Source organism: Schistocerca serialis, chromosome 2 (assembly GCF_023864345.2).
Source record: "Schistocerca serialis cubense isolate TAMUIC-IGC-003099 chromosome 2, iqSchSeri2.2, whole genome shotgun sequence".
Lineage (NCBI taxonomy): Eukaryota > Metazoa > Arthropoda > Insecta > Orthoptera > Acrididae > Schistocerca > Schistocerca serialis.
The window spans coordinates 323455502-323481581 of record NC_064639.1 but is presented as its reverse complement, the minus strand read 5'-3'; the positions used below and the strand labels follow the sequence as shown (position 1 = coordinate 323481581).

Sequence of the window (26080 nt, the reverse complement as noted above, 5' to 3'; positions counted from 1 at the left end):
AAATGCTACTGAAGTTGCTCCGCAGAGTAACAGCAGTAGAGCTTCGAAGGCATAGAGGTTCTATAAAGAATCCAGTTCCTTCTGTCAACAAAACCACACAAAATGTAAGATATAGTACTTTTTGTAACAAACATTTTTAACAAAAAGATCTAGTGCCAACACTTGGAAACAGCCACACAGACCAATGCATATAGATTTGTTTCCAACTTTGTCTACTTATGACACAATACCAAATAAACATGAAGGAAGGGAACCGCTCATCTACAGATGACTGACATGTGATGCGTGCATATGAAATTTCACAAAAATTTGGCATGTTTTTGAGTTTTTTTTTTTCATCTACTAGTGCAAATGCAATATCTCACACATGCAACCACAAGGACAGTCAAACACAGTTGTGGAATAGAGGGTTTAGGAGTCATGCGTGCATCAGTGCATGTGTACATACATAAGAGAAGAGCAGTAATTTCAAAGCTAGTTAAATTTCTATTCAGTTATGAGTCTTCGTGCAACACATCAACCATCTACAGATGTGTGGTTGCCTTCCATCATTTTCTGTTACTGTTTTGTGTTAAAAGTATTTTTCATTACACATCAGATATAAGCCGGGTAGTATACAAACACACGAAGCAATAAAGTGAAAAAGTACAGTTGATCACTATAACTATTATTCATAAATAAGTAAAAAGACTAAAGGCAACAACTCATCATATAGTTGACGTGTTGAGTCACCTACAGATACATAAATAAGATTAACAATATTGCTACGCCTTTGGATGACTCTTCTTCAAAGCTAAGAGAATACAGAAACACCTGCACGTCTACACTGTGCTGAGTAGATGTGTTAGCTGCAGTGGGTGAAAGGAAAAAGGAGGCAGGGGGAGAGAGGGAGACATGAAGAAGAGTGTCTGGTAGCGAAAAGCGGCAGGCACATGGGATAGGACCGTTACATCAGTGACCTTGATCTTGTCATAGGCAGGGGGAGTTTTATGTAGTGTACTGTGAAGTGTAGGAGTTGATTGGTAGACAGAACACAGGAAGAAGACTGTAGAGATGAAGGTATGAGTGGCCGTAGGTTGTGTTCCAAAAATGAACAGCATAAAGACAGAAGTGATGACACTTTCTGCAGAGCCTGACCATCATTTTGCAGGACAATGCTCAAGCACGTACTGTGCAGATGTTACTGATTTGTTTGACTGATGGGGCTGCTAAGTGCTATACCACCTACTGCATTCCCCTGACTTAAGCCCTCCTGAGTTCAACTTGATTTCTAAATTGAAGGAAACACTTCACGGCATTCGCTTCAGAACTGCTACAAGTTCTTTGGGCAACAGACCGCGCCGCTCAAACTTTCAACACAACTGGCACTGCTAAGAGTATCCTAAGATTCCCACATCGCTGGCAACGGGTTATACACAATGCTGGTGACTACTTTGAAGATCAGAAAAACTTTGAAACATGTATCTTTTTTGCATGAGCTGTAAATAAATAATTGCCACTATTAAAGTTCCAACCCTCGTATATTGTCCAAGAAAGAATAATTTTGTCTCAATTAGAAGTCCTAATGGAACAAAACAGAAATGTCTTTTTCTTGTAAATTTGAAAGAGTTGTTTATTCAATATTGAAAATAAAACACAGAGCAAGAAATTGGGTTTCTTAAATTTTGTGATCTGCAACCAAAATGGTGCATTACCACTGGTGCAGCTGGAACACATTCAGTATGTGTTTGCACAATCCATCAAAATGTGAAGCTAATGTTTAACACAAGCCCTACTAACACTGACTACAAAGCCCTTCTTGGCAAGATTGTCTGCAGTTTAGATATGAAGGAGTGCATGCTTTGGTGATGTGAAAACTGCCCAGGAAGAATGGACTTAGAGGAATATTTAACAGAAGTTTTTAAAAACTGTGATTTTGTCAATGTGACTGAATTAAAACAATGGACCTACACTGATTGTGATACACTGTATACAAAGCACATATCTATTGAAGAATTTCATGAAAATTTGATTGCCAAAATTTTGAAGCTTCCTATTCATGACTGTTATGAAACACCTAACTTACACTTGAAGAAAATCAAAGAAAATTTGAAGCCCAGTGAACTAGTCATTCTAATACATCTTACAGAAAATTATTCTTCCATCAGCCAAGATTTGTTCAAGGATATCACTGAGACAACAGTCAAGCAACACTGCACCTGTTTGCTGCATACTATAAAGCTCTTCAGCGTATTAGCTTATGCGTTATCAGTGATGGTCTCAGACATAACACTACTGCCATCCACACATTTCTGGCCAAACTGATCAACGATTTGAAAAGCATGATGGAAGAAGCAGTACACAATCACTATTTCAGTGATCATTCCACTGCTCAATACAAGAACCACAAAAATTTTATCAGCCTGTGCTACCATGAAAAGGACTTTGGTATAACTGCTGAATGGATCTGTTTGGGCACAAGCCATGTTAAATCTCTGTGCAATGGAATTGTTGGAATGGGTAAATGCTTATCAGCATGAGCACGCCTGCAACAGACTACAGATGATCAAGTTTTAACCCCAGAAGATTTATTCAAATTTTTGTTACAAGTCTAGAAATAGAAGACAAGGGAAAGCTACAAGAAGAACAATTTGCATCTGGCTATACTTTAGCTGGAACATTTTTTGGCAATGGATCTGAACCACAGTCAAGTTAGCCAGGTTTCAAGTGATACAACTTGTTTTGTGGCTTTGGTTTATCAATCAACTAACACCAATGTGGCTTTTGTGTCAGTTTTAAACAGTATTCCTGGCCAATACATTGCCTGCATCTCCAACAATCACTGGTGGATTGGTGACATGTGTGAAGTTAACACTGAAGAACATGATGCACTGGCAAATTCAAGTGCCCTCTTAGTCTAACTTGCTCATTCTATTGGTGTGAAAGATAAGATAAATGCTGGAATCCTGAATAGCAGATCATCATGAATACTGCAGCATCTTCAGCAAGTAGAATAGGACATTCGAATAATTTTTGAGAAGCTATGTTAAACATTTTTGAAGAAAAATTAACATCTGTGAAGCACTAATTTTAAGTAGCACCATCTTGGGGACCAATGTGAAACATACTTTCAGCTTTGGAACCATGGCAAGAAATCCAACTGAGGCTTTGGAACTTCTATGAAGAAACCACCAACACAGCTTGGGCACCAAGGCGAAAAACCCAAATGAAACTTTGTAACATTGATGAAGAAACCAACAAACACAGCCATCTATACGTAACAGAATAAGCATGTTTCATGACAACATCACACTCCTCTTGTCTCGACCACACATGGCCACTATCACGATAGGTACAGAAACTGACTCAACTAATGGTTTTGAACTGGCTGAGTCCATGGTTTTCATGAGTAGCTGAAACATCACCATTAATCTACGAGTTGTCTTTCTTGCTAGTCTTGAAGTTACAGATTCAGCAACATGCACCGTGTTGCAATCTTAACACATTACGCATGACTTTTGTTGAAGTTCAACCTCATATTTTGTACCTTTGCTGAGACGACTCTAAGATCTAACATGATGTGCAGAAAATTGTCCTCTTTCCAATGGTTTTGGAAAGAAGAATTTCTGGAATGGTCATTTTGCAATATTTATAGCTGAACTTGCCTCATTTATTGCAATTTTACATTTGATGCCATATTTGTAACTGAAAATAATTGGCAAAGCAGGAAGATATTTAATAGAATCATATCCCAGTCTTTGTCAACAAAGATGTAGTTCCTTTGCATTTTTTCTTCTGGAGATATCTGACCCCAAAGGGGATAAAAAGATCTGTGCACCTTTCTCCACAGGTTTTTTGAGCCACTTTCATGCATTATACTGGTTCACAAAATGCTTCACATTCTGTTGCACTATATTTTTCTGATTCATAGCTGAAAGTTATCCAAGACGAGAAAGTGTTTCCTACTTTCATTTAAAATTTTGCAGTGGTTCATTTCTAAGATTGGTCTACACCCACAGCAAATTTCAGGAAAATTGAAGCTCAAGGAGCAGGAGGCCCAAGATCAGTTGTGATGGAATGACCCTTGTGTGGAACAGTTAAATTATTCATTCTGACAGTGCTAAATAAAATGTTAACAAATGATATCTTCTGGCTCCCCATATCAATTCATTCCTAAAGACAATTATCGGTTTGTAGGCTAACATAGAAGGCTTCTTAACGGTTTTTAGGCTAACACAGAAGGCTCAGTATTGGCTACACACAGTACACTATATCTCAGAGGAACCCAAGGTAACTCCTCTTTTCATTAAGTATGTTTTCAAGTACAGACATGTACGAGCATGAAATGTAACTCAAGAATAGAGTGTTGAAAGAACATATAGAATCTTCACTGGCATTTTACGATTTTAGGAGAGTGGCTGGGAATAACAAGAGGACTTCAAAAAGTAAGTTACACATTTCATCCCACACTAAGACCATAGCGCAACAAGAGTGGTGCACTGTCAGAAGAAACTACGTTCTGGAGAGACAGTCCTGCTGCAGTGTGTATGATAGGTTCATCACAGTACACAAGTGAAATGGAGGGGCAACTGGATACATAGGAAGTACTTGGTACAGCACAATTCTTATGGGCAGAACACCTAAATAACACAGAGATTCACAGCAAAATTTTGGCAGTGTAATACTGCCAGTCAACGAAGATCAAAGAAACACAAGTGGGGGAGAAAATTTGAGTAGTTGTACTTTTATTACATTGAAAGGGGGAAGTGTCATGAGTAATATACTAAAAATCCTGACTAGTGTGGTGCAAGCATGGGGTTTGAGGAGGGGGAGAAAGGGTGTGTAAAGGTCTCTTTTCTATGTTATTCTTGAATGTCCCTAAAACAATGGCATCTAGTGAAAAAGTTTCCCAGTACAAAATTAAACTACTCTGAATTTCCCACATAAAAGGTCCTATTCATTTTTTCTCTAGGATTAATAGTTCCTGCATTGCAGGGGATGGAAAATCACAGAGTATTAAAAATGAGCAATAATAATAATAATAATAATAATCAAACTCCGCCATTGCCGGTCCCAAGCCCGGATCCTCATCTTACAAGTGATGAGGGAGGAGGAGGGGGAGGAGTAACAACCTCGTAAAAAAACCTGGGTCCATCTGGCTCCGGATGGTAGCACCCTGTGAGGGCCCCTGCCTAGGGTTACGGGTGAAAACCGGTCAACGGTCTCATAGGCGGATGAGGAATTTTTAACTCCCAATGGCTGAGAGAGCGGAGGAACCAAAAATCTATAACTGCAAGCGTCTGTACCCAGATTGGGCGGCTTGTGGGCAGCGTCTGTTCCTCATGTTAGAGGCAGCTGTTTCAAGAAAACCTTCTAACGCTAACAACGTTAGTCGTATCCCTGGTAGGTTAAGCAAGTAATCTCCCCAACTTTGAAGAATTTCAACAGTTACAATCTTAACGCATGATGGAAATGTCTTTCAATAACGAAACTACCCCAGGTGGCCAATCCACCGTCAGCAACGACGCGAGCAGACCCATGGATTCTGGGGAGTCTGCAACACCATGCAAATCCAACAAGATTAAACCCAGAAAAATCTTCAACATAGCAACTCTCAGCATAAACTCCCTTCTCAAAGTGGGAAAACTTAAGCACCTTACAGACCAGTTACATTCGGAAGACATACAAATTGTGGCGCTACAAGAAACTCGCTTCACTGATGAAAACACATTTGAATCAAACAAATTCAGAATATTTAAAGGAAAACCTGGAAAAATTGTAATGAAGAGATGCCCTCAGCTTGGCACAGCTTTTGCTGTAAACACAAAAATTCTGAACTCTGTCGAACATTTTTGGTCAACATCATCGAGAACATCTTTCCTCACTTTTCGATGTGCAAATAAAAAATACACATTAATCAATGTTCACCCTCCCACAAATGACAAAAATAATGCTAAAAATAGGGAAGAAACAGATGAATTCTGGGAAAACCTTAAGGATCATATATCCGAAATCCCAGAAAACAATGCAAAAATACTTCTAGGAGATTTTAACGCTCAGATTGGAAAAGAAAAGAAATTCTGCGATATTGTCGGCAACTTTCCCGCACACAAACGAACCAACAAAAATGGAGAAAGGTTAATTATGCTCTGTAAGCAGTTTAAACTCAAGCTAATGTCAACACGTTTTAAACATCCTCCCAGAAAACAAAAAACCTGGGTATCTCCAATAAAGAGTATCGGAGAATTTCAAATAGATCAAGTTGCCATCTCCTCCAAATGTGAAAAAGAAATATTGAACACACGTGTCCGAAAATCTCTAAACCTCGACTCCGATCACTATCTCACGAAAATAAAAACTAAACTGATCCCACAAAACAAACAGAAAAGCAGAAACGGTGAATATAAAAACAGAAATAAAATAAATTTTGATCTTACAACCCTGAGAAATTACAACCTTAAGTCCAACTCTAACCTCAAGGATTTTCAGAAAAAACTAAAGACATTCTCCCCTTCACAAAACCTCCAAGAATTTCAGAACAACTTGATTGAGGCAACAGAAACAACCTTTCCAAAAAAGAGCAAACCGAGACACCCGTGGTGGGACAGCAACTGTAATGAAGTTCCGCATGAAAGACTTAAAGCCTGGAAAAAGTGGAACTCACATAAAACTGAAAACAACTTTGATGAATTTAAGCAAGCCAGAAAGAATGCCTCGAAAACTATTTGCAACACCAAGAGAAAATATGAAAAACAACAACTGGACTCAATCGAAGAGAATTTCAAGAAATGCAACACGGCAGCTTGGTACAAAACATTCAACCAAAAACTCCGAGGATACCAGTCCCCTTGCCTAAACCTTATGACAAATAATAAGACTCTCGCCACCAACAATACTGAAAACTGTGAAATCCTGGCTGAATATTTTGAGACACTCCTAAACTGCCAAACACCCATCCAGACTCTCAGTTTTACGCAACCAGAAACATTACCAACACATTCAACACCTCCGACACGAGAGGAAATCACAAACATAATCAAAAATCTCAAAAACAGGAAAGCATGTGGAGAAGACACAATTACAGCAGAAATGCTCAAGCTTGGGAGAGAAACATCAGTAGAAGCACTACACAAAGAACTTGAACAAGTACGGGAAACCAAGAAAATCCCAAATCACTGGAAAACTGCCCTAATTCACCCTTTGTTTAAAAAAGGTGACAAAAGGGATGTTAACAACTATCGTGGAATATCGCTTCTCCCAGTCCCATACAAAATTCTATCAAAAGCCTGCTCAATCGTGTATCACCGATTATAGAGGGAAAACTTGGAGAATATCAAGCTGGCTTCAGACCAGGAAGATCCTGCGCCGAACAAATTTTTAACCTCAAAACAACAATGAACTATTTATCTACAAGGAGCAAGAAATATTTCATAACATTCATTGATTTCAAAAAAGCTTATGACTCAATCAATAGGGACACACTCATCAAAACACTTCGAGAATATGAAATTGATGAAACAACAATCACCATAATCAAAGAAACATTAACAAATACAACATCAAAAGTAAAATTCCAAGGAGAAATTTCACGGCATTTCGAGGTCAAAACCGGCGTCAGACAAGGAGATGCGCTGTCCCCGGTACTCTTCAACTGTGTTCTGGATAAAGTCATAGCAGAATGGAGAAAACTCACGCAAAAACATGGAGTTGAGAAAGTCCAAATTGGAGGGAAGTGCTACAAAGCCATTGAAACCAACTGTTTTGCCTTCGCTGACGATCACGCCTGTTTAGCTTACACACAAAAAGACACAATAAAACAAATAGAATTACTTAAAGAAACTGCTGAAAAAGCAGGCTTGCAAATTTCATTTGAAAAGACAGAAATCATTACAAATATCAAAAATCCACCAAAGAAAATAACTACGAAATACGGGAAAATACAGGTATCTAAACATTTTAAATATCTTGGTGAACTAATTCGGCCTGTGGCAAAAGGTCATCCAGCCTGCAGGGCTAGAATACAAAAACTAGAGACAGCAACTCACTACTGCAGACAAATGTATTAAAAAAATGTATATCCAAAAACATTAAACTCAGACACTACCAGACTGTCATTAGACCGCAGATACTATATGCATCAGAAACACTGGCAAATTTTACATACGCAGAACAGATAGCGTGAAAGAAGAATTGTGAGGACAATTCTTGGACACAGGAAAATAACAGATGATCAAGGCAAGCCTGTATACAGACTAAAAAGCAACAAAGAAGTGTATACGAAGTGCAGCAAAATTACAGACGAAATTAGAAAAAGAAGATGCTCCTTTTATGCTCATATCATGAGGATGAACCCGAATAGGCTTACAAAACAAATATTTTCGTACATCGCAAATCTAAAAAATAAAAATTTATGGTTTATCAACACACAAAGAGATCTAAAAGAAATGGACATAGATCAGGAAACAATATTTAACAGAAACCTTTTTAGAAAAAAACTGAATTCATTCATGGGTTTCGGTGTGAAAATTAAGAAGACTTGTGGAACTAAATGGTCCGAAGAGAGAAAAGCCGCCTTCAGCGCAAGAATGAAAGAAGTGTGGAATGAGAGAAAGAAGACTTCTCAGAAGCGCAAGAAATAACTGTTTTCACGGTCTTTAACAGCCAAATTTGTATAATAATAATAAAATAAATAATAATAATCATGTGGTATGGCGCACAGGCCTGGTGCAAGTCTTTCAATTGGACACCCTTTTGGCAACTTGCGTGCCCTTCAGACAACGGCACCTGGTTTTCCTCAGACAGTCACCCATCCAAGTACTGAAGGAGTCTGATGCTGCTTAACTTTGGTCATCAGAAGGGAACCAGTGTTACCAACATGACGAGGCTATTGGCTTAATGGAATAAAATTGATGTTTATTGTTAAATGAACTGGTTTAAGAACAAATATTAAATGTGTGCACCACGTCCATGTGCAGTAGAACTGTATTAAGCGATAAATTGTGTTCTGGAGCTGTAACAGGGTGGAAAGGTGCGGACAGAGATTAGAAGTAAGGTAGGTCACCAGATTGTGAACATGCACTTCCCTCCTTCACAGGTCTGCAAAATGAAGATCCATTAGGCAATTTTCCCATTCTCTGCCATGCTATGCCACAAAAAGTAGCAACAGGGAGTTTCACAAAGTTACATCAACCCTTCCACAGCTCGCCATGTAAATCACTGATGTTACAGTGTGCAGATATGTCCAGAAGTGTTTATTTTTCATGAAGTGTGTTAACACTATATGGAACACAGATATTACTTACTAATAACCGTAACACAAGAAATACACATGGACGGAATCTACATAAATCTCAGCACAATGTTGTACAATGCTAGAGGGAAATTTATTTTAGTCATCCTGTATGGGAGCCATAGCATTCTTCCGGAAAAGGCAACATCCTCCACCATGAGCACCGACTGTTTTTCAGTTTACAAGCGGAGTATATCTCCCTAGCATTTCTTATCAAGTTATGTAAGTAGACAAAATAACTTCATTGAGCTCACGTTTATGTAGTAAAGTTATTTTCAGCTTATTACGGGAATTCTTATTTGCCATTATTAAGTGAGTTTTTATTTAAAGTACTTTCCTATAAAAATGGCTGAGTAGTGCTTAATCTGTAAGTGTCCTGTTGCCTGTGACCTACATAATGTTGGTGAGAAAGGGTTGGATTGGTAAATGTGGCATCCTGCTGCTATCTGTCACTGACAGCATATTGTAAAGCCATATAACAGTACTGCAGTCATTGGAAAGCCATGTAACGGTGTTGTAGCCACTTGGCAGTAAATTAATGAACGACCAGAAAGCTACTGCACTTCTCCCACCACTCATTGTGTTACTGGTAGATTGCACTAATCTACCATGGTCAGGAATTGCTAACACTTGTAGAGCCGATTGCACTGAATCAAGCCACTTACCCCTCTTACCAATTTTATCTTACAAGGTATGTGTCAATACGTCTGATAGAATAGGACTGTTCATGTTCAAAACTAGAAAAGTAATCTGCTGTTCTGCACTGCCTGACCTGTGCTGAAATCTATGAAGTTCCATAACAGAGGGAGCCAATTTAAGCCTCTGGGCCGCTTCAAATGTTGCGAGAACTCAGGTACAGGGATGCACTTGATACCCTCATGCTGTGAAAAATATTCCAGCCATTGGTAGAAGAGACACACCATGATGGGGCTGGCTCTTCAGTGTGCTGGACAACTAACAGCCCCAGCTGTTGAGCTTTTTTTTTTACATAACAGCTTTTCTAACAACTGCAAATAAATACTCACTTAATGACCTGAAAATAACTCCACTAAATAAACACGAGCTCAGTGGAGTTATTTTGTCTACTCACATGAGAGAACTGGACAGGAAATGCTCAGGAGGTATAGTCTGTAAACTGAAAAGCAAAGCATCACTCGTGATGGAGGAGGTTGCCTTTCCTGGCAAAATGCAACACCTGCCATATAGGATGACTAAGAATCAATTTCCCTCTAGCAGTGTAGAAGTGTGCAGAGATTTACACATATTCTTTCCATATGTATGTCTTTCGTTAGTGTTATTAGTAATTCATATCCATATTCCATGAAGTGCGTATGCACTTTGTGAAAATAAACACCCCTGGACTTGTCTGCACACTGCATTGCCAGTGATTCATAAAGCAAGCTGCGGATGGGTCGGTATAGCTTTCTGAAACACCCTGTAGTTGCTTTCTGTGACACAGAGTTGCAGATACAATGGGAATTGCCTGCTCACTCTTCATTTTGCAGGCCTAAGAAGGAGGGATGTGCATGGCCATAATTTGGCGAGCTACCTTCTCACACACACTTCTAGCCTTCTAACCTCCACCCCCCCCCCCTCCCCCTTTTACACCCCGTTACATCCTCAAAACACAATTTATTGCTCAATATTGTTCTACTGGACTTAGATGTTGTGCAAACATTTAATATTTGCGTTTAACCCTCATTCTTTAGCAACATGAGTTATTTTTATGACATTAAACTAATGTTTTTAATAATCTGTGATTTTTCCACCCCTTGAAGGCAGAAACTATAGAAAAATGGAATAGCACCTTTTCTGTAGGAATTGTAAGGCAGTTTGGCTTTTTACTGAGCAACATTTCCACTAGAAGCCCCAATTTTTGAGATAGTAAAGAAAGATTAAAAAAGTGGCCTTTAAACACAACGCCCCCCCCCCCTCCCCCCCACGCCTCACTCCCCACTGGTCAGGATTTTTAGTATGTTACTCACTACACTCTCCCCTACCACAGTACAAAAATTTGTGAGTACACTTATTTTTCTACTAATTTTCCTTCACTGCGTGGACTATATGAGCCAAATGCAACAGTGTGTGCAGCCATAATGGTGCCAACAATTTGACCAAGGCTGCACTGACGTGGGTGATGTCAATCAGGAAAGAAGACCATCAAAATCAAGCATATACAACAATGTCTAGGCAATCAAGGAGACGAGTCATGTCGACTGATGATTTTCTGATGGTAAGCACTGAGCCATGCACATATTAGAATAGATTTCTGTTGCCCGTTAAACATCTCTGCTTTTCATATCCTAGTGACGAGTTCCTCGATATCTTCCAAGAGGAAGTGTAGTTGCTTGCCGAGCTCACTTAACCAAATGCACGCTCCTCCCTGGCCTCAAAGTTTGGTGGTGTTCTGTTTAGTAACTGATGTCACAGACTGAGGTTGGAGTTCCAGCTCATCATGTTATGGATGGCTGTGAAAAGGGTGCTTACGATACTTGAAAAATTACCCCTTCCTCTGCCTCTGTGGTCATGAGTTTGCATCTTTGGTGTCACAACATTTCTCATTTTGGTTGTCTTTGTTGTGGATGCCATGGTGTGGTATTTACTTGCAGGCAAAAATTATTGAACAAAAGAAATGGTGTGCATATGACAGTTGAAGAACTATTGTTTCCCTCTGCCTTCATGGTGATGGGTTTGAGTCTTCAGAGTGAGCACATTTCGCATTTTGGCTGTCTTGGTTGTGACTGCTGTACTGTCAGTAACTTACAGCAAAGATAGGTGTAACAAGAAAGATGGATAAGATGATGTGGGAAACCAGCTTGTGCACATACTAATGACATGATTTTAAGAACTTACTGCAGTGATAATCCAGGATGTATGTTGCAAACAAACTCTATAAAAGAACAAATACACTCACTATGCAAACCAAATCTCTGGATAAAGGGCTTCTGAAGTGAAGTGAGTGGCAACTGTCAATATAAATAAAAACAATGTTTTTATACATGGATGTTTGCACTTACGGTAGTCAATTAACCTATTTTTTATTTATAGTGATTGCAGTTCTCAAGTACAAATGTCTACACAGGCATAAATACAGCCTTACATTCAAACATCAAGCATCTACAAATGGTGTCTAACTCATAACATAAATAAATAGTAACAAAACCAGATAAAGACAACTAAATAGTTGCCTTTAGTCCAGAATGAACGGAAGCAAGCACAAGCAAATCCTCATTTGCAGGCAATTTGCAGGTGTTCATTGTCATTCGCTTGTGTCTGTGAACAAGTGTTTACACTAGAGGGAACAGAAGATAATACGAGATATAAAACGTAGCCTATGAATTCTGTGGTGTTGTTTTTGGTACTAATAATAGACACTACATTGATGGTAGGCAATGAAAATCTTATAATTCCAATTTGTTAAATATAGAGAAGAAGCAAAAACTGTTTCTTAAAAAATAATAACAAAGTGATACAGATAAAGCTGCTAAAGTTTAGCTACATAGTAAAGCCTAGTTATTGAAAGATTAGAGAAATCCATGCACTTTCAAATCTCTGTTCAATAATGGAGTTACTGGTTACTGGAATTACTAGGTTTTCACATAGAAATAGAGTTATGAGGGTTTCAATGCCTACCATTGAATAGTTACAGCAACAATGCAAAATTTTGATATTCATACATGATTATTTTGCATGGCGACCATACTCTTTTTGTTGATGAAAGGAAAATGGTGTAGGAAAGGAAGAATTTGGGTGCCTCAACTTGTATGTACATAACTGAAAAGCACCTCTTTGCTTTTGTTCTACAGTATATGTATATGTAAAAAGTTGGTAAGTAGCACACTTAATGCTGAACTGCAGCTTTAGCTTTCCTGAACATTAATCCAAAACTTTGCACATGTCAGGTTGACACTTTTCACTGGCTTCTCACTACAACTGAGAAGCAAATTTAAAAGCTGAACACTAATTACTGATGACCACCATTATCTGAAGAAATGCTAGAATTGTTACTCTGGTTATTAGGAACTGGAGGCATTTACATTACTGTGGTGATTTTTCTGCATTTCGATTGCTGTTTGGATTCCGCAGAAATATTGGAACACGTGAGGCAATACTGATCCTACGACTTATCTTAGAAGCTACATTAAGGAAAGGCAAACCTGCGTTTCTAGCATTTGTAGACTTAGAGAAAGCTTTTGACAATGTTGACTGGAATACTCTCTTTCAAATTCTGAAGGTGGCAGGGGTAAAATACAGGGAGTGAAAGGCTATTTACAATTTGTATAGAAACCAAATGGCAGTTATAAGAGTTGAGGGGCATGAAAGGGAAGCAGTGGTTGGGAAGGGAGTGAGACAGGGTTGTAGCCTATCACCGATGTTATTCAATCTGTATATTGAGCAAGCAATGAAGGAAACAAAAGAAAAATTCGGAGTAGGTATTAAGATCCATGGAGAAGAAATAAAAACTTTGAGGTTCGCCGATGACATTGTAATTCTGTCAGAGACAGCAAAGGACTTGGAAGAGCAGTTGAATGGAATGGACAGTGTCTTGAAAGGAGGATATAAGATGAATATCAACAAAATCAAAACGAGGATAATGGAATGTAGTCGAATTAAGTCGGGTGATGCTGAGGGTATTAGATTAGGAAATGAGACACTTAAAGTAGTAAAGGAGTTTTGCTATTTGGGGAGCAAAATAACTGATGATGGTCGAAGTAGAGAGGATATAAAATGTAGACTGGCAATGGCAAGGAAAGCGTTTCTGAAGAAGAGAAATTTGTTAACATTGAGTATAGATTTAAGTGTCAGGAAATCATTTCTGAAAGTATCTGTATGGAGTGTAGCCATATATGGAAGTGAAACATGGACAATAAATACACTCCTGGAAATGGAAAAAAGAACACATTGACACCGGTGTGTCAGACCCACCATACTTGGTCCGGACACTGCGAGAGGGCTGTACAAGCAATGATCACACGCACGGCACAGCGGACACACCAGGAACCGCGGTGTTGGCCGTCGAATGGCGCTAGCTGCGCAGCATTTGTGCACCGCCGCCGTCAGTGTCAGCCAGTTTGCCGTGGCATACGGAGCTCCATCGCAGTCTTTAACACTGGTAGCATGCCGCGACAGCGTGGACGTGAACCGTATGTGCAGTTGACGGACTTTGAGCGAGGGTGTATAGTGGGCATGCGGGAGGCCAGGTGGACGTACCGCCGAATTGCTCAACACGTGGGGCGTGAGGTCTCCACAGTACATCGATGTTGTCGCCAGTGGTCGGCGGAAGGTGCACGTGCCTGTCGACCTGGGACCGGACTGCAGCGACGCACGGATGCACGCCAAGACCGTAGGATCCTACGCAGTGCCGTAGGGGACCGCACCGCCACTTCCCAGCAAATTAGGGACACTGTTGCTCCTGGGGTATCGGCGAGGACCATTCGCAACCGTCTCCATGAAGCTGGGCTACGGTCCCGCACACCGTTAGGCCGTCTTCCGCTCACGCCCCAACATCGTGCAGCCCGCCTCCAGTGGTGTCGCGACAGGCGTGAATGGAGGGACGAATGGAGACGTGTTGTCTTCAGTGATGAGAGTCGCTTCTGCCTTGGTGCCAATGATGGTCGTATGCGTGTTTGGCCCCGTGCAGGTGAGCGCCACAATTAGGACTGCATACGACCGAGTCACACAGGGCCAACACCCGGCATCATGGTGTGGGGAGCGATCTCCTACACTGGCCGTACACCACTGGTGATCATCGAGGGGACACTGAATAGTGCACGGTACATCCAAACCATCATCGAACCCATCGTTCTACCATTCCTAGACCGGCAAGGGAACTTGCTGTTCCAACAGGACAATGCACGTCCGCATGTATCCCGTGCCACCCAACGTGCTCTAGAAGGTGTAAGTCAACTACCCTGGCCAGCAAGATCTCCGGATCTGTCCCCCATTGAGCATGTTTGGGATTGGATGAAGCGTCGTCTCACGCGGTCTGCACTTCCAGCACGAACGCTGGTCCAACTGAGGCGCCAGGTGGAAATGGCATGGCAAGCCGTTCCACAGGACTACATCCAGCATCTCTACGATCGTCTCCATGGGAGAATAGCAGCCTGCATTGCTGCGAAAGGTGGATATACACTGTACTAGTGCCGACATTGTGCATGCTCTGTTGCCTGTGTCTATGTGCCTGTGGTTCTGTCAGTGTGATCATGTGATGTATCTGACCCCAGGAATGTGTCAATAAAGTTTCCCCTTCCTGGGACAATGAATTCACGGTGTTCTTATTTCAATTTCCAGGAGTGTAGTTTAGACAAGAAGAGAATAGAAGCTTTTGAAATGTGGTGCTGCAGAAGAATGCTGAAGATTAGATGGGTAGATCACATAACTAATGAGGAGGTATTGAATAGGATTGGGGAGAAGAGCAGTTTGTGGCACAACTTGACTATAAGAAGGGATCGATTGGTAGGACATGATCTGAGGCATCAAGGGATCAAGGGATCACCAATTTAGTATTGGAGGGCAGCGTGGAGGGTAAAAATCGTAGAAGGAGACCAAGAGATGAATACACCAAGCAGATTCAGAAGGATGTAGGTTGCAGTAGGTACTGGGAGATGATGAAGCTTGCACAGGATAGAGTAGCATGGAGAGCTGCATCAAACCAGTCTCAGGACTGAAGACCACAACAACAACAACAAAACTGCTGTTATATATCAAATGATAGGCTACTTGATAAAATCTGCTATGTAGTTTGTTAGTGGGCAGATAGCATGATACTGGATAAATAATTTTTATCACCAAAAATCTCTAACAGTGATACATCAGCCATGGAATTACAGATATCATAAACTTAAGAAATAAGATTAGTAAGGTCTTTCGCATATTTTTAGTTTTAATCAGCACAATAGATACATATTTTCATTTGTTTATTTTCAAGGAATTTACTGTTCTTTACCTTCTTATTAAAAAGTATTACAAATCTTGTGCTTATTCACTCTATTCCCACCTGATGCAAGCATCTAATGAATTTATCATCTTTCTTGCGTCCCCAGTTGGACCGTTGAGTCTTTTGGCAATTTTCTACCAATCATATTTCTTTTTCTATGGCACTTGTGCTGTGGATCTTTTAGATACCAGGAGCACATATGATGTCTGTATTCTTCTATCAGCAACTTACATTCTCTTTGGGCCACTGCATCATGTCCACTCACACACACCTAGCATTTACATCAGAGAGAATGCTCATTCACTGTTGTGTGTTTGCTTCAGAACAATGGGGACTTAACATCTTTTTATCGTTTGTATGGCTCCCTTGACTGTTGGGTAACAACTGCTGCTGTGATGCCCTTTTATAAGCAACTGTCAGACTGTTATTTGCTGATCTACTCATCATGTCACCATGCTGCAGAAAGTCATGTCGTGTCAGTGATACAGGAGTGTTAATGACGGCACAGATTCAAATCAATAGTGGTGCGAATGGAAAGAAGATGAGGATTTATGGTCAGACAAATGTAGGGTAATATGAACATCAGCAGAAAGTGGTATAATGGGAGCAGGATTTACTATGAATAAGAAGACAGGCGGAGGTACCTGAAATGTTCAGCGACAGGATTGTTCTACTCAGAATGGACAGCAAACTGACACTAGTTCATGTATACATACCGACATCACAAGTGGAAGATAAAGAGGTAGAGATAGTATATGATGATACTGAACAGGTAATTCAGTAAGTAAGGGAGATGAAAATTTAATAATCATGGTGGAATGGAACATGGTAGTAGGAGAACGAATAGATGAAAGAAACTTGAGAATTTGGGCTTAAAACTAGGAATGAAAGAGGAGAAAGATTAATTGAGTTATGCAATAAATTTCAGCTAGTGACAGCGAATACAGTACACAGTTCAAAAATCACAGGAGGAGGAGACGTACTTGAAAAAAGTCCCAAGACACGGAAAGATTAGCTGGATTACATCATGGTACGACAGAACACTGAAATCAAATATTGGATTGCAAGGTGCACCCAGGCGCAGATATACACTCAGATCACAATTTAGTAATACTGAAGGGTAAACTGAAGTTCAAGGGAATTGTCGGGAAGAATCCATGTGGAAAGAAGTGGGATACTGAAGTACTAAATATGAAACACTCCAAGGCTGTAGCTACTGCAGTAATGAATGCCACAGTACAATACCATAGTATTCAGTTCAATTGAAGAGGAATGAACATCTCTAAAAAGGGCAATTACAGAAGTTGAACAGACCAAGGTAAGTACAAGGAAGGCAATGCTGAAGAAACCTTTGGTAACAGAAGAAATGCTTCAACTGATCAACAAAAGAAGGAAAAATGAGAATACAGCAATATAAGTTACTTAGGAATTAAATATATAGAAAGTACAGGAAGCCAACATAAAAGGGCTACAGCAAAAGTGTGAAGAAATCCAAAAAGGAATATGTTGTCAGAAGTAATGATTCAGCACATAAAAAAGTCAAAATAATTTTTGGTGAAATTAAAAGCAAGGGCACAATATTAACAGTGCAATGGTAATTCCTCTGTTAAACACAGAGGAGAGAAATGACAGGTGGAAACAGTACAACAAAGGCCTCTACAATGGAGGTGTACTTGTCTGATTAGATTAGATTAGATTAGATTTACTTTCATTCCAATTGATCCGTAGTGAGGAGGTCCTCCAGGATGTGGAACATGTCAGAAAAACAACAATACATGACAAATATTTAAACTAAAACAAATAAGCTAATGTACCATTCCACAGGTCCCAAGTGGAATGATCGTCATTTTTTAATGAACACTAAGAGTCATTTTACAAATACTATTGCACTGAATTTAAAATAAAAAAGTTTTTTATTTATTTATAAGGTAAGAAACATGTAATACAACTACTGTAATACTTATTTACAATGAACACATTACTGCACTGAAATGGTGCAGAAGTTAGATTATACTTACACACACACACACACACACACACACACACACACACACACACAAATTTTCAGTGAACACATTACTGCACTGAAATTGTGCAGAAGATATGTTGTACTTATATACAAATCAGTTGGTTTTCCTCAGAAATTCATCAATGGAGTGGAAGGAGTTGGCCACCAATAAATCCTTTAGGCTTCTCTTAAACTGAATTTCATTGGTTGTTAAGCTTTTTATGGCTGCTGGCAAGTTATTGAAAATGTGTGTTCCTGAATAATGCACACCTTTTTGTACAAGACTAAGTGACTTTAAATCCTTGTGAAGATTATTCTTATTTCTAGTATTGATTCCATGAATTGAGCTATTGGTTTGAAAAAGTGATATATTTTTAATGACAAATTTCATTAAGGAATAAATATATTGGGAAGCTGTAGTTAGTATCCCTAGTTCCCTAAACAGGCTTCTGCAGGATGTTCTTGAGTTCACACCACATATAATTCTTACTGCACGTTTTTGTGCCCGGAAAACTTTAGCTTGGCTTGATGAATTACCCCAGAAAATAATCCCATATGACATTATGGAATGAAAGTAAGCATAGTATGCCAGCTTTTTGATTTTTATATCCCCTATGTCTGACAAAATTCGCATTGCAAACAGAGATTTGTTAAGACGCTTCAGCAGTTCTGTGGTGTGCTCCTCCCAGTTGAATTTATTATCAAGCTGTAATCCCAAGAATTTAACACCGTCCACTTCTTCTATCTTCTTGTCATCATATGTTAGACATATACTCTTGGGACACCCCTTACAAGTTCTGAACTGCATGTAGTGTGTTTTTTCAAAGTTTAGTGACAAAGAATTGGCTAGGAACCAGTGATTAATGTCTACAAATATTTTATTGGCTGATCTTTCTAAGACTACACTTGATTTGCTATTTATTGCAATGTTTGTATCATCAGCAAACAAAACAAACTTGGCATCTGGTAATGTTACTGATGAAAGGTCATTGATATACACAAGAAAAAGTAAGGGCCCCAAAATGGAACCTTGTGGGACCCCACATGTAATTAGTTCCCAGTTGGATGATGCCTGATAGCTTGATACATGTCTCTTTCCTAATAACACCCTTTGTTTCCTGCCAGAGATATAAGATTTGAACCATTTTGCAGCATTTCCTGTTACACTATAATATTCTAGTTTACTTAAAAGGATATTGTGATTTACACAGTCAAATGCCTTTGACAGATCACAAAATATACCAGTTGCCTGCAATTTTTTGTCTAATGAATTAAGTACATTTTCACTGTAAGTGTAGATAGCCTTCTCAATATCAGAACCTTTTAGAAATCCAAACTGTGACTTTGACAGTATGTTATTTGAGATAAGATGGTTATAAAGACGACTGTACATTACTTTTTCGAAAATTTTTGAGAATGCTGGCAACAGTGAAATTGGACGGAAATTTGATGCTATTTCTTTATCTCCCTTCTTAAACAGTGGCTTAACTTCAGCATATTTCAGCCATTCGGGAAATATTCCACTGATAAACGACTGGTTACACAGATAGCTTAATATGTTACTTAGCTCAGAATCACATTCTTTAATTAACTTTGTTGATATTTCATCATACCCACTAGATGTTTTTGATTTTAAAGATTTTATGATGGACATTATTTCTGTTGGGGTAGTGAGGGTCAAATTCATATTATGGAAGTTACTTGAAATGTCTGGTCTAAGGTAATCCATAGCAGCATCTACCGAACCTGACAACCCCATCTTTTCAGTAACAGTTATAAAATGTTTGTTAAAAAGTTCTGCAACACTATACACATCTGTCACCAATGCATCATTTACTCTTAATGCTATTTGTTCCTCTTCATGTCTGGTTCTACCGGTCTCCTCCTTCACTATATCCCATATTGTCTTTATTTTGTTATCTGATATGACTATCTTTTCCTTGTAATATATTTGCTTTGACATCCGTATTACAGTCTTTAATATTTTGCAGTATTTCTTATAATGTGCTATAGCATCAACATTGGAAATGTTTCGGATTGACAGATACAGTTTTCTTTTTGTTTTACAAGATACCCCTATTCCTCGAGTAATCCATGGCTTCTTTGTAGACTTTGCTCTAACCTTGGTAAGTTTTGGGGGAAAGCAGTGTTCAAATAAGGTAAGCACTTTATTAGCAAAAATGTTATATTTTTCATTCATGCCATGAGCACTGTAAACATCAGTCCAGTGAATGTCTCTGAGGAGTGTCCTAAAATAATCAATTTTTGGCTTACTGATTACCCTCTTGAGCTCAGATTTAACAGATTTTATATCTTGTTCAGTATTAACATTTAACAGAAGGAACTGCATGTCATGGTCTGAGAGGCCATTGACTATTGGTTTTGTAATATAATTTTGTTCATTTGACTTTTCTATAAAGATATTATCAATGGCTGTTTGTGAGCAAGTGGTTATCCTAGTGGGGAACTTTACTGTGGGAATTAAGTTGAATGATAGTGTTACTAACTCAAATAGGTTCTTATTGGGAGAGTCTTTAAGGAAATCTACATTGAAATCACCAGCAACCACTATTTCTTTGTTTTTGGTTGTTAAATGGGCCAGTACAGCTTCAAGGTGGTTTACAAACAGATTAAAGTTACCTGCAGGTGCTCGATATACACTTAATATTATGAAAGATTTTTTGTGAAATTCTAATTCTGTTGCACATGCTTCCATATGCTGTTCTAGGCAAAATTTATGAATGTCTATGTTCTTAAATTTATGACAGTTCCTGATGAATGTGGCAACTCCTCCTTTCTCCATTTCTGATCTACAATAGTGAGATGCTAACCTAAACCCTGTAACACTTAAAAGTTCTATACCAGTGGTCACATGATGTTCAGAGAGGCAGATTATGTCAGCTGGGTTTGAAGACTCTAATTCATCTATGCAGATAGTTAATTCATTAATTTTATTTCTCAGTCCTCGAATATTTTGATGCAATAAAGATAGCTGACATTTCACATTGACTGACTTAAAATTGGATGGAGTTAAAATATCTGCTGACAGTTGAAAATTCTTAACCAATGGCTGTTTATGTTGATGTAATAAGCTGGAATTATGTTTTTTGATTTCTTTCTCAAACTGAAGGTTTGTCTCAGTTCTAACCTCTCTTAAAATTTGTTTTCTTTCTGTCCTCCCTACCCTAAAAAAGGGTCTTTTCTGAATCCTATAACCACTGGTATTTTACCACTCATGACAGTGCCTCCCCCCTTTAACTTTCCTGCTATTTCCCCAGCCAATTTACCCTTCCCCTTCCTGTTGAGGTGAAGGCCATGCCTAGTATAATCCCACCTACTGACAGAATCAACATGAACCACACCAATGTGTGACCCCGCACCCGACATGAGCAGCCGTTCCAGCTCCAAATTAACTCTCTTGACAGAAGAGTTCAAATGAGGTCGGTCATGGCGCCCAAGAACAGATACAAACTCAACACTGGTATGCCTCGATGCTGATGCAATCTTCGCCAGGTCACACTCTATGCTGTACCCAGGATCTCTGTCAATACTGTTACCTGCCCCACCCACTATAACCACGGTGTCTTCCTTAGTGAAATCTTTGCAAAGTGATCCTAAATCCTCTGTCACCTGCTCCAGACCAGCACTAGGTTTAAAAAAATTGGTGACCTGGTATTCTGATCCTAGTTCATCCTGCAAGAGTTGGCCAACACCTCTTCCATGGGAACTACCTAACAACAACACTTTCTTTCTCTTTACTGATTTCCCTACATTCTTACTTTTCAATTTGCTGCTGAAAGTTTGTTGTGCCCTGTCTACACCTGTAACTGCTTGAGGCTCACCAGCTTCTAACTGAAGCAACAGGTCAAATCTATTTTCCACATTCACCATAAAGCTGTCAGACAAAGTTCTAGGCCTGTTCCTCCTGTTGCCTGTTGCCACTTCCCACCTCTCTTTACCCTTCTCCCTCCTTAACCTGTCAAGATCTCCCCTGGCCTTGTCTAACTCAGCCTGAAGGGCAGCAATTTTCCCCTCCTGTTCCAGTATCTTCCTATCTCTACTACAAATGTGACAGAAGAAAAAATGGGAGTCAATATTGAAGATATAGGGCATCCAAGAGCTTTCAAAGACTTGCGATCAACTAGTGCAGAAGGGATAAATCACATTCCTCCGGAATTTCTAAAATCAGTGGGGGAAATGGCAAATACATGACTATTCAAGTTTGTATGCAGTGTCAGTGAGTCTGGAAACATACCAACACCCTTTCAGAAAAATATCACCCACACAATCTCGAATATATATAGGACAGATAAGTGCATGATGTTCAGCATCCTAAGAAAAATAGCAGTAAGGTAGAGGAATAGATGAGTAATATACAGTATGTACAAGAACCAATGGAAACAATGAGAATGGAAGACTAAGAACAAAGTGCTCAGATTACAAAGAGCGTAAGATAAGGATGCGGTCTTTCATTCTTACTGTTCAATTTACACATCGAAGAAGAAGTGATGGAAATAAAGAAAGGCTCAAGAGTGGGATTAAAATTCAAAATGAAAGGATATCAATGATAATGATTTACTGATGACACTGTTATCCTCAGTGAAAGTGAAGAAAAATTACAGGAACTGTTGAATGGAATGAATGCTCAAATGATTACAGAATATAAATTGAAAGTAAACTGAAGAAACGCAAGAGTAATGAAGAGTAGCAAAGAGATTACTGATAGACTAAGCAACAAAACTGGTGACCGCTTGGCAGGTGAAACAAAGTAATTCTGCTACCTTGGAAGCAAAGTAACTATGATGGATGAATCAAGGAGGACATAAAAAGCAGACTAGCACTGGCAAAGAATGAGTAGTGTACGGGAAAAGTTCTAAGAGACAAAAACAGGAATATGTCAAACAGATAATGGCGCATATTGGCTGCAGCACTTGTAAAAAGAGATTAGCGAAAAGAAAAAACTTAAAATCAGAACACTGGAAGCACCCAAGAAATCTCTGATTGATGTCAAGTAGGACACCACCATGTGGACAAATTAAAGATTTTCTTTTGATCTTTTCATGGTACAGCAGACTATATGAAGGTTAGTACCTAATGTGTGTACATCATTTTTCTTACCGCTCCTAATGAAAGTCCTGGTTGACTGGTAACTGCTTTATAAATATAGCTTGCCATTGACGAGATGACTCCTGCACTCAAATAGAGACCTAAGAATTGCTCTTTTCCGAGTGCTGCAACAGCTCCTAAAAGAGGGAAAAATAATGACTGTTTTAAATAAAGTAAAAACATCTTCAGAACTCAAATTATTGAGCAATGAACTTTGATAATTGATTTGGATAAATAGACACAAACTGTTAATTATGTAATACATGGCATAAATTTAAAACTGTATATTTGATAGAAATACTAGTATATAAAACACAAGTGCATAAGATGACATAGGATACGCGTCTCTTCCACCTTTGATATCAAGTCTTTATTACCTGGCAGAAATTGTAGTACGGGGTACAGAACATCAACACAGTATTTTTTGTAGAATTATTCAGATTGGTTAAAGCAGTAACAATACCAATAATGTTAAAAGAAGATGAGTAGATTTAACTGTTACAGAATTATGAGTCCAGCATCCCACACTCCACTTGAGCTTTGCTTTAGTCAGCAGATACAGTATTCTGTCTACCACACCAGTTCTCAATGAAGTGATTCTGTGACACATAGGAATCCAAACTCATCATGACAGATGGGTTCTGTAATTTATAATTCTTGGCTGATGGTGGTCTAGGATTGTAAATTCATAATGTGGTCTATTGAAGGTAACATAAGACTGAGAGGTACCAAACAAAGGTACCCCGGTGTGGAGAATGTCTGATAGTACAGTGATAGATACACAGTCTGCAAGGAGATGGATAGCTTGAGGAGCCAGACAGCAGCAACATTTATGAGGCCAGAACTTTCTACGTCACAGTGTGAAAGGAGCACTGATGATCTGTTCCTGCTGCACGTGAGAAGCCATAATGGTAAATCTTACGTAAAACTATGGAAATAAAATTTTGTCAACAGAAGAGAAATCAAGCACTCCATGTTCCAACAAAACTATGAAAAATCAAATGCATCAAAATGATCATGTCAATAAGATCACTTCATTGGCACAAACATTAAGGAAGTTATAACTGCTAATTACATAAATGCGTCAGCCTGAGCTCCCAGTTGGTGCACATCGACAACGCAGAAAGATACGTATATAGCTTCTTTTCTGTGTTTACTTCGTAGATTCTTACTTACATTGCGCGTGAGTTTCGTATAGGAGGTGTAATTTCAAGTTTTAGTTACTGTAATCGTAAATTCAGGCAGGTTGTAGCACAGAGCATTAGACATTTGTTTTGTTTTGGTACGTCAGTGGCACTTGTCTGTCTAGTAGGCTCTCAGAGACCAGTGTGACCTGAGCTCCCAGTTGGTGCACATCGACAGCACAGAAAGGTATGTATATAGCTTCTTTTCTGTGTTCACTTCGTAGATTCTTACTTAAATTGCGTGAGAGTTTTGTATAGGAGGTGTAATTTCGAGTTTTAGTTACTGTAATCGTAAATTCAGGCGGATTGTAGCGCAGTCGTTAGGCATTTGTACAGGTTAGTTCATACATTCTTTGCGTGTTTCCTTTGCGTTATCTAGGCACGGACTCGTGTTTCAGTAACTGTTGTTCAACATCAATTAGAATGGACAGGGACTGTGATTGCTGTGCTCGGATGAGGGCTGAGTTGGCAACCATTCACTCACAGCTGCAGGCGGCACTGACTTCGGTTGCACAGCTTAAGGCTGTTGCCAATGAGCACCACTGTGGGGAGCCGGACTTGGGTATCATGGGGATGTCAACCTCGTCCTGTCTGACCCCAGATCGGTCTGCCGCTGTGGTTGCCCCGGTTGCTGCCCACAGTGGGGTGAGCCATCACCTGTGGTTGATTGGGAGGTCATTCCAAGGCGTGGCAGGCAGCGAAAGACGTCCCCGGAGGCTGATCAGAAAGCCTCCCAGGTGCGTCTGACAAACAGGTTTCAGGTACTGTCTCTGGCTGAGCCAGATGCAGCTGCCTGCCCTGTTTCAGAGGATGATTCTCAGCCTTCAAGGTCCGGGCAATTGCAGAGGGTGGGCTTATTGGTAATTGGGAGCTCCAATGTTAGGCACGTAATGGGGCCCCTTACGGATATGGCGGCTAAGGAGGGGAAGAAATCCAGTGTGCACTCCGTGTGCATTCCAGGTGGAGTCATTCCTCATGTGGAAAGGGTCCTCCTGGATGCCATGAAGAGCAAAGGGTGCAGCCAGCTGCAGATGGTGGCACATGTCGGCACTAATGACGTGTGTCACTTTGAATCTACATCTACATCTAGATTATATGTGTACCAAGTTTGGTTGAAATAAGTCCAGTGCTTTAGCAGAAGATGTGGAACATACATACATACGTTCCCTACATCTACATCCATACTCCGCAAGCCACCTGACGGTGTGTGGGGGAGGGTACCCTGAGTACCTCTATCGGTTCTCCCTTCTATTCCAGTCTCGTATTGTTCGTGGAAAGAAGGATTGTCGGTATGCTTCTATGTGGGCTCTAATCTCTCTGATTTTATCCTTATGGTCTCTTCGCGAGATATACGTAGGAGGGAGCAATATACTGCTTGACTTTTCGGTGAAGGTGTGTTCTCGAAACTTTAACAAAAGCCCGTACCGAGCTACTGAGCGTCTCTCCTGCAGAGTCTTCCACTGGAGTTTATCTATCATCTCTGCAACGCTTTCGCGATTACTAAATGATCCTGTAACGAAGCGCGCTGCTCTCCGTTGGATCTTCTCTATCTCTTCTATCAACCCAATCTGGTACAG

The 26080-nt window shown here is 39.7% G+C and overlaps 1 protein-coding gene across 1 annotated transcript in view; it reads right to left on the bottom strand.

Annotated features, from left to right (window-relative positions):
* Window positions 1-26080, bottom strand: part of LOC126457131 (presenilins-associated rhomboid-like protein, mitochondrial) — a 116019-nt gene that overhangs the window by 22280 nt on the left and 67659 nt on the right. The window contains exon 6 of the mRNA XM_050093195.1: window positions 23332-23456. Within this exon, the coding sequence (XP_049949152.1) occupies window positions 23332-23456 (125 nt within the window). The remainder of the gene's footprint in view (window positions 1-23331; window positions 23457-26080) is intronic.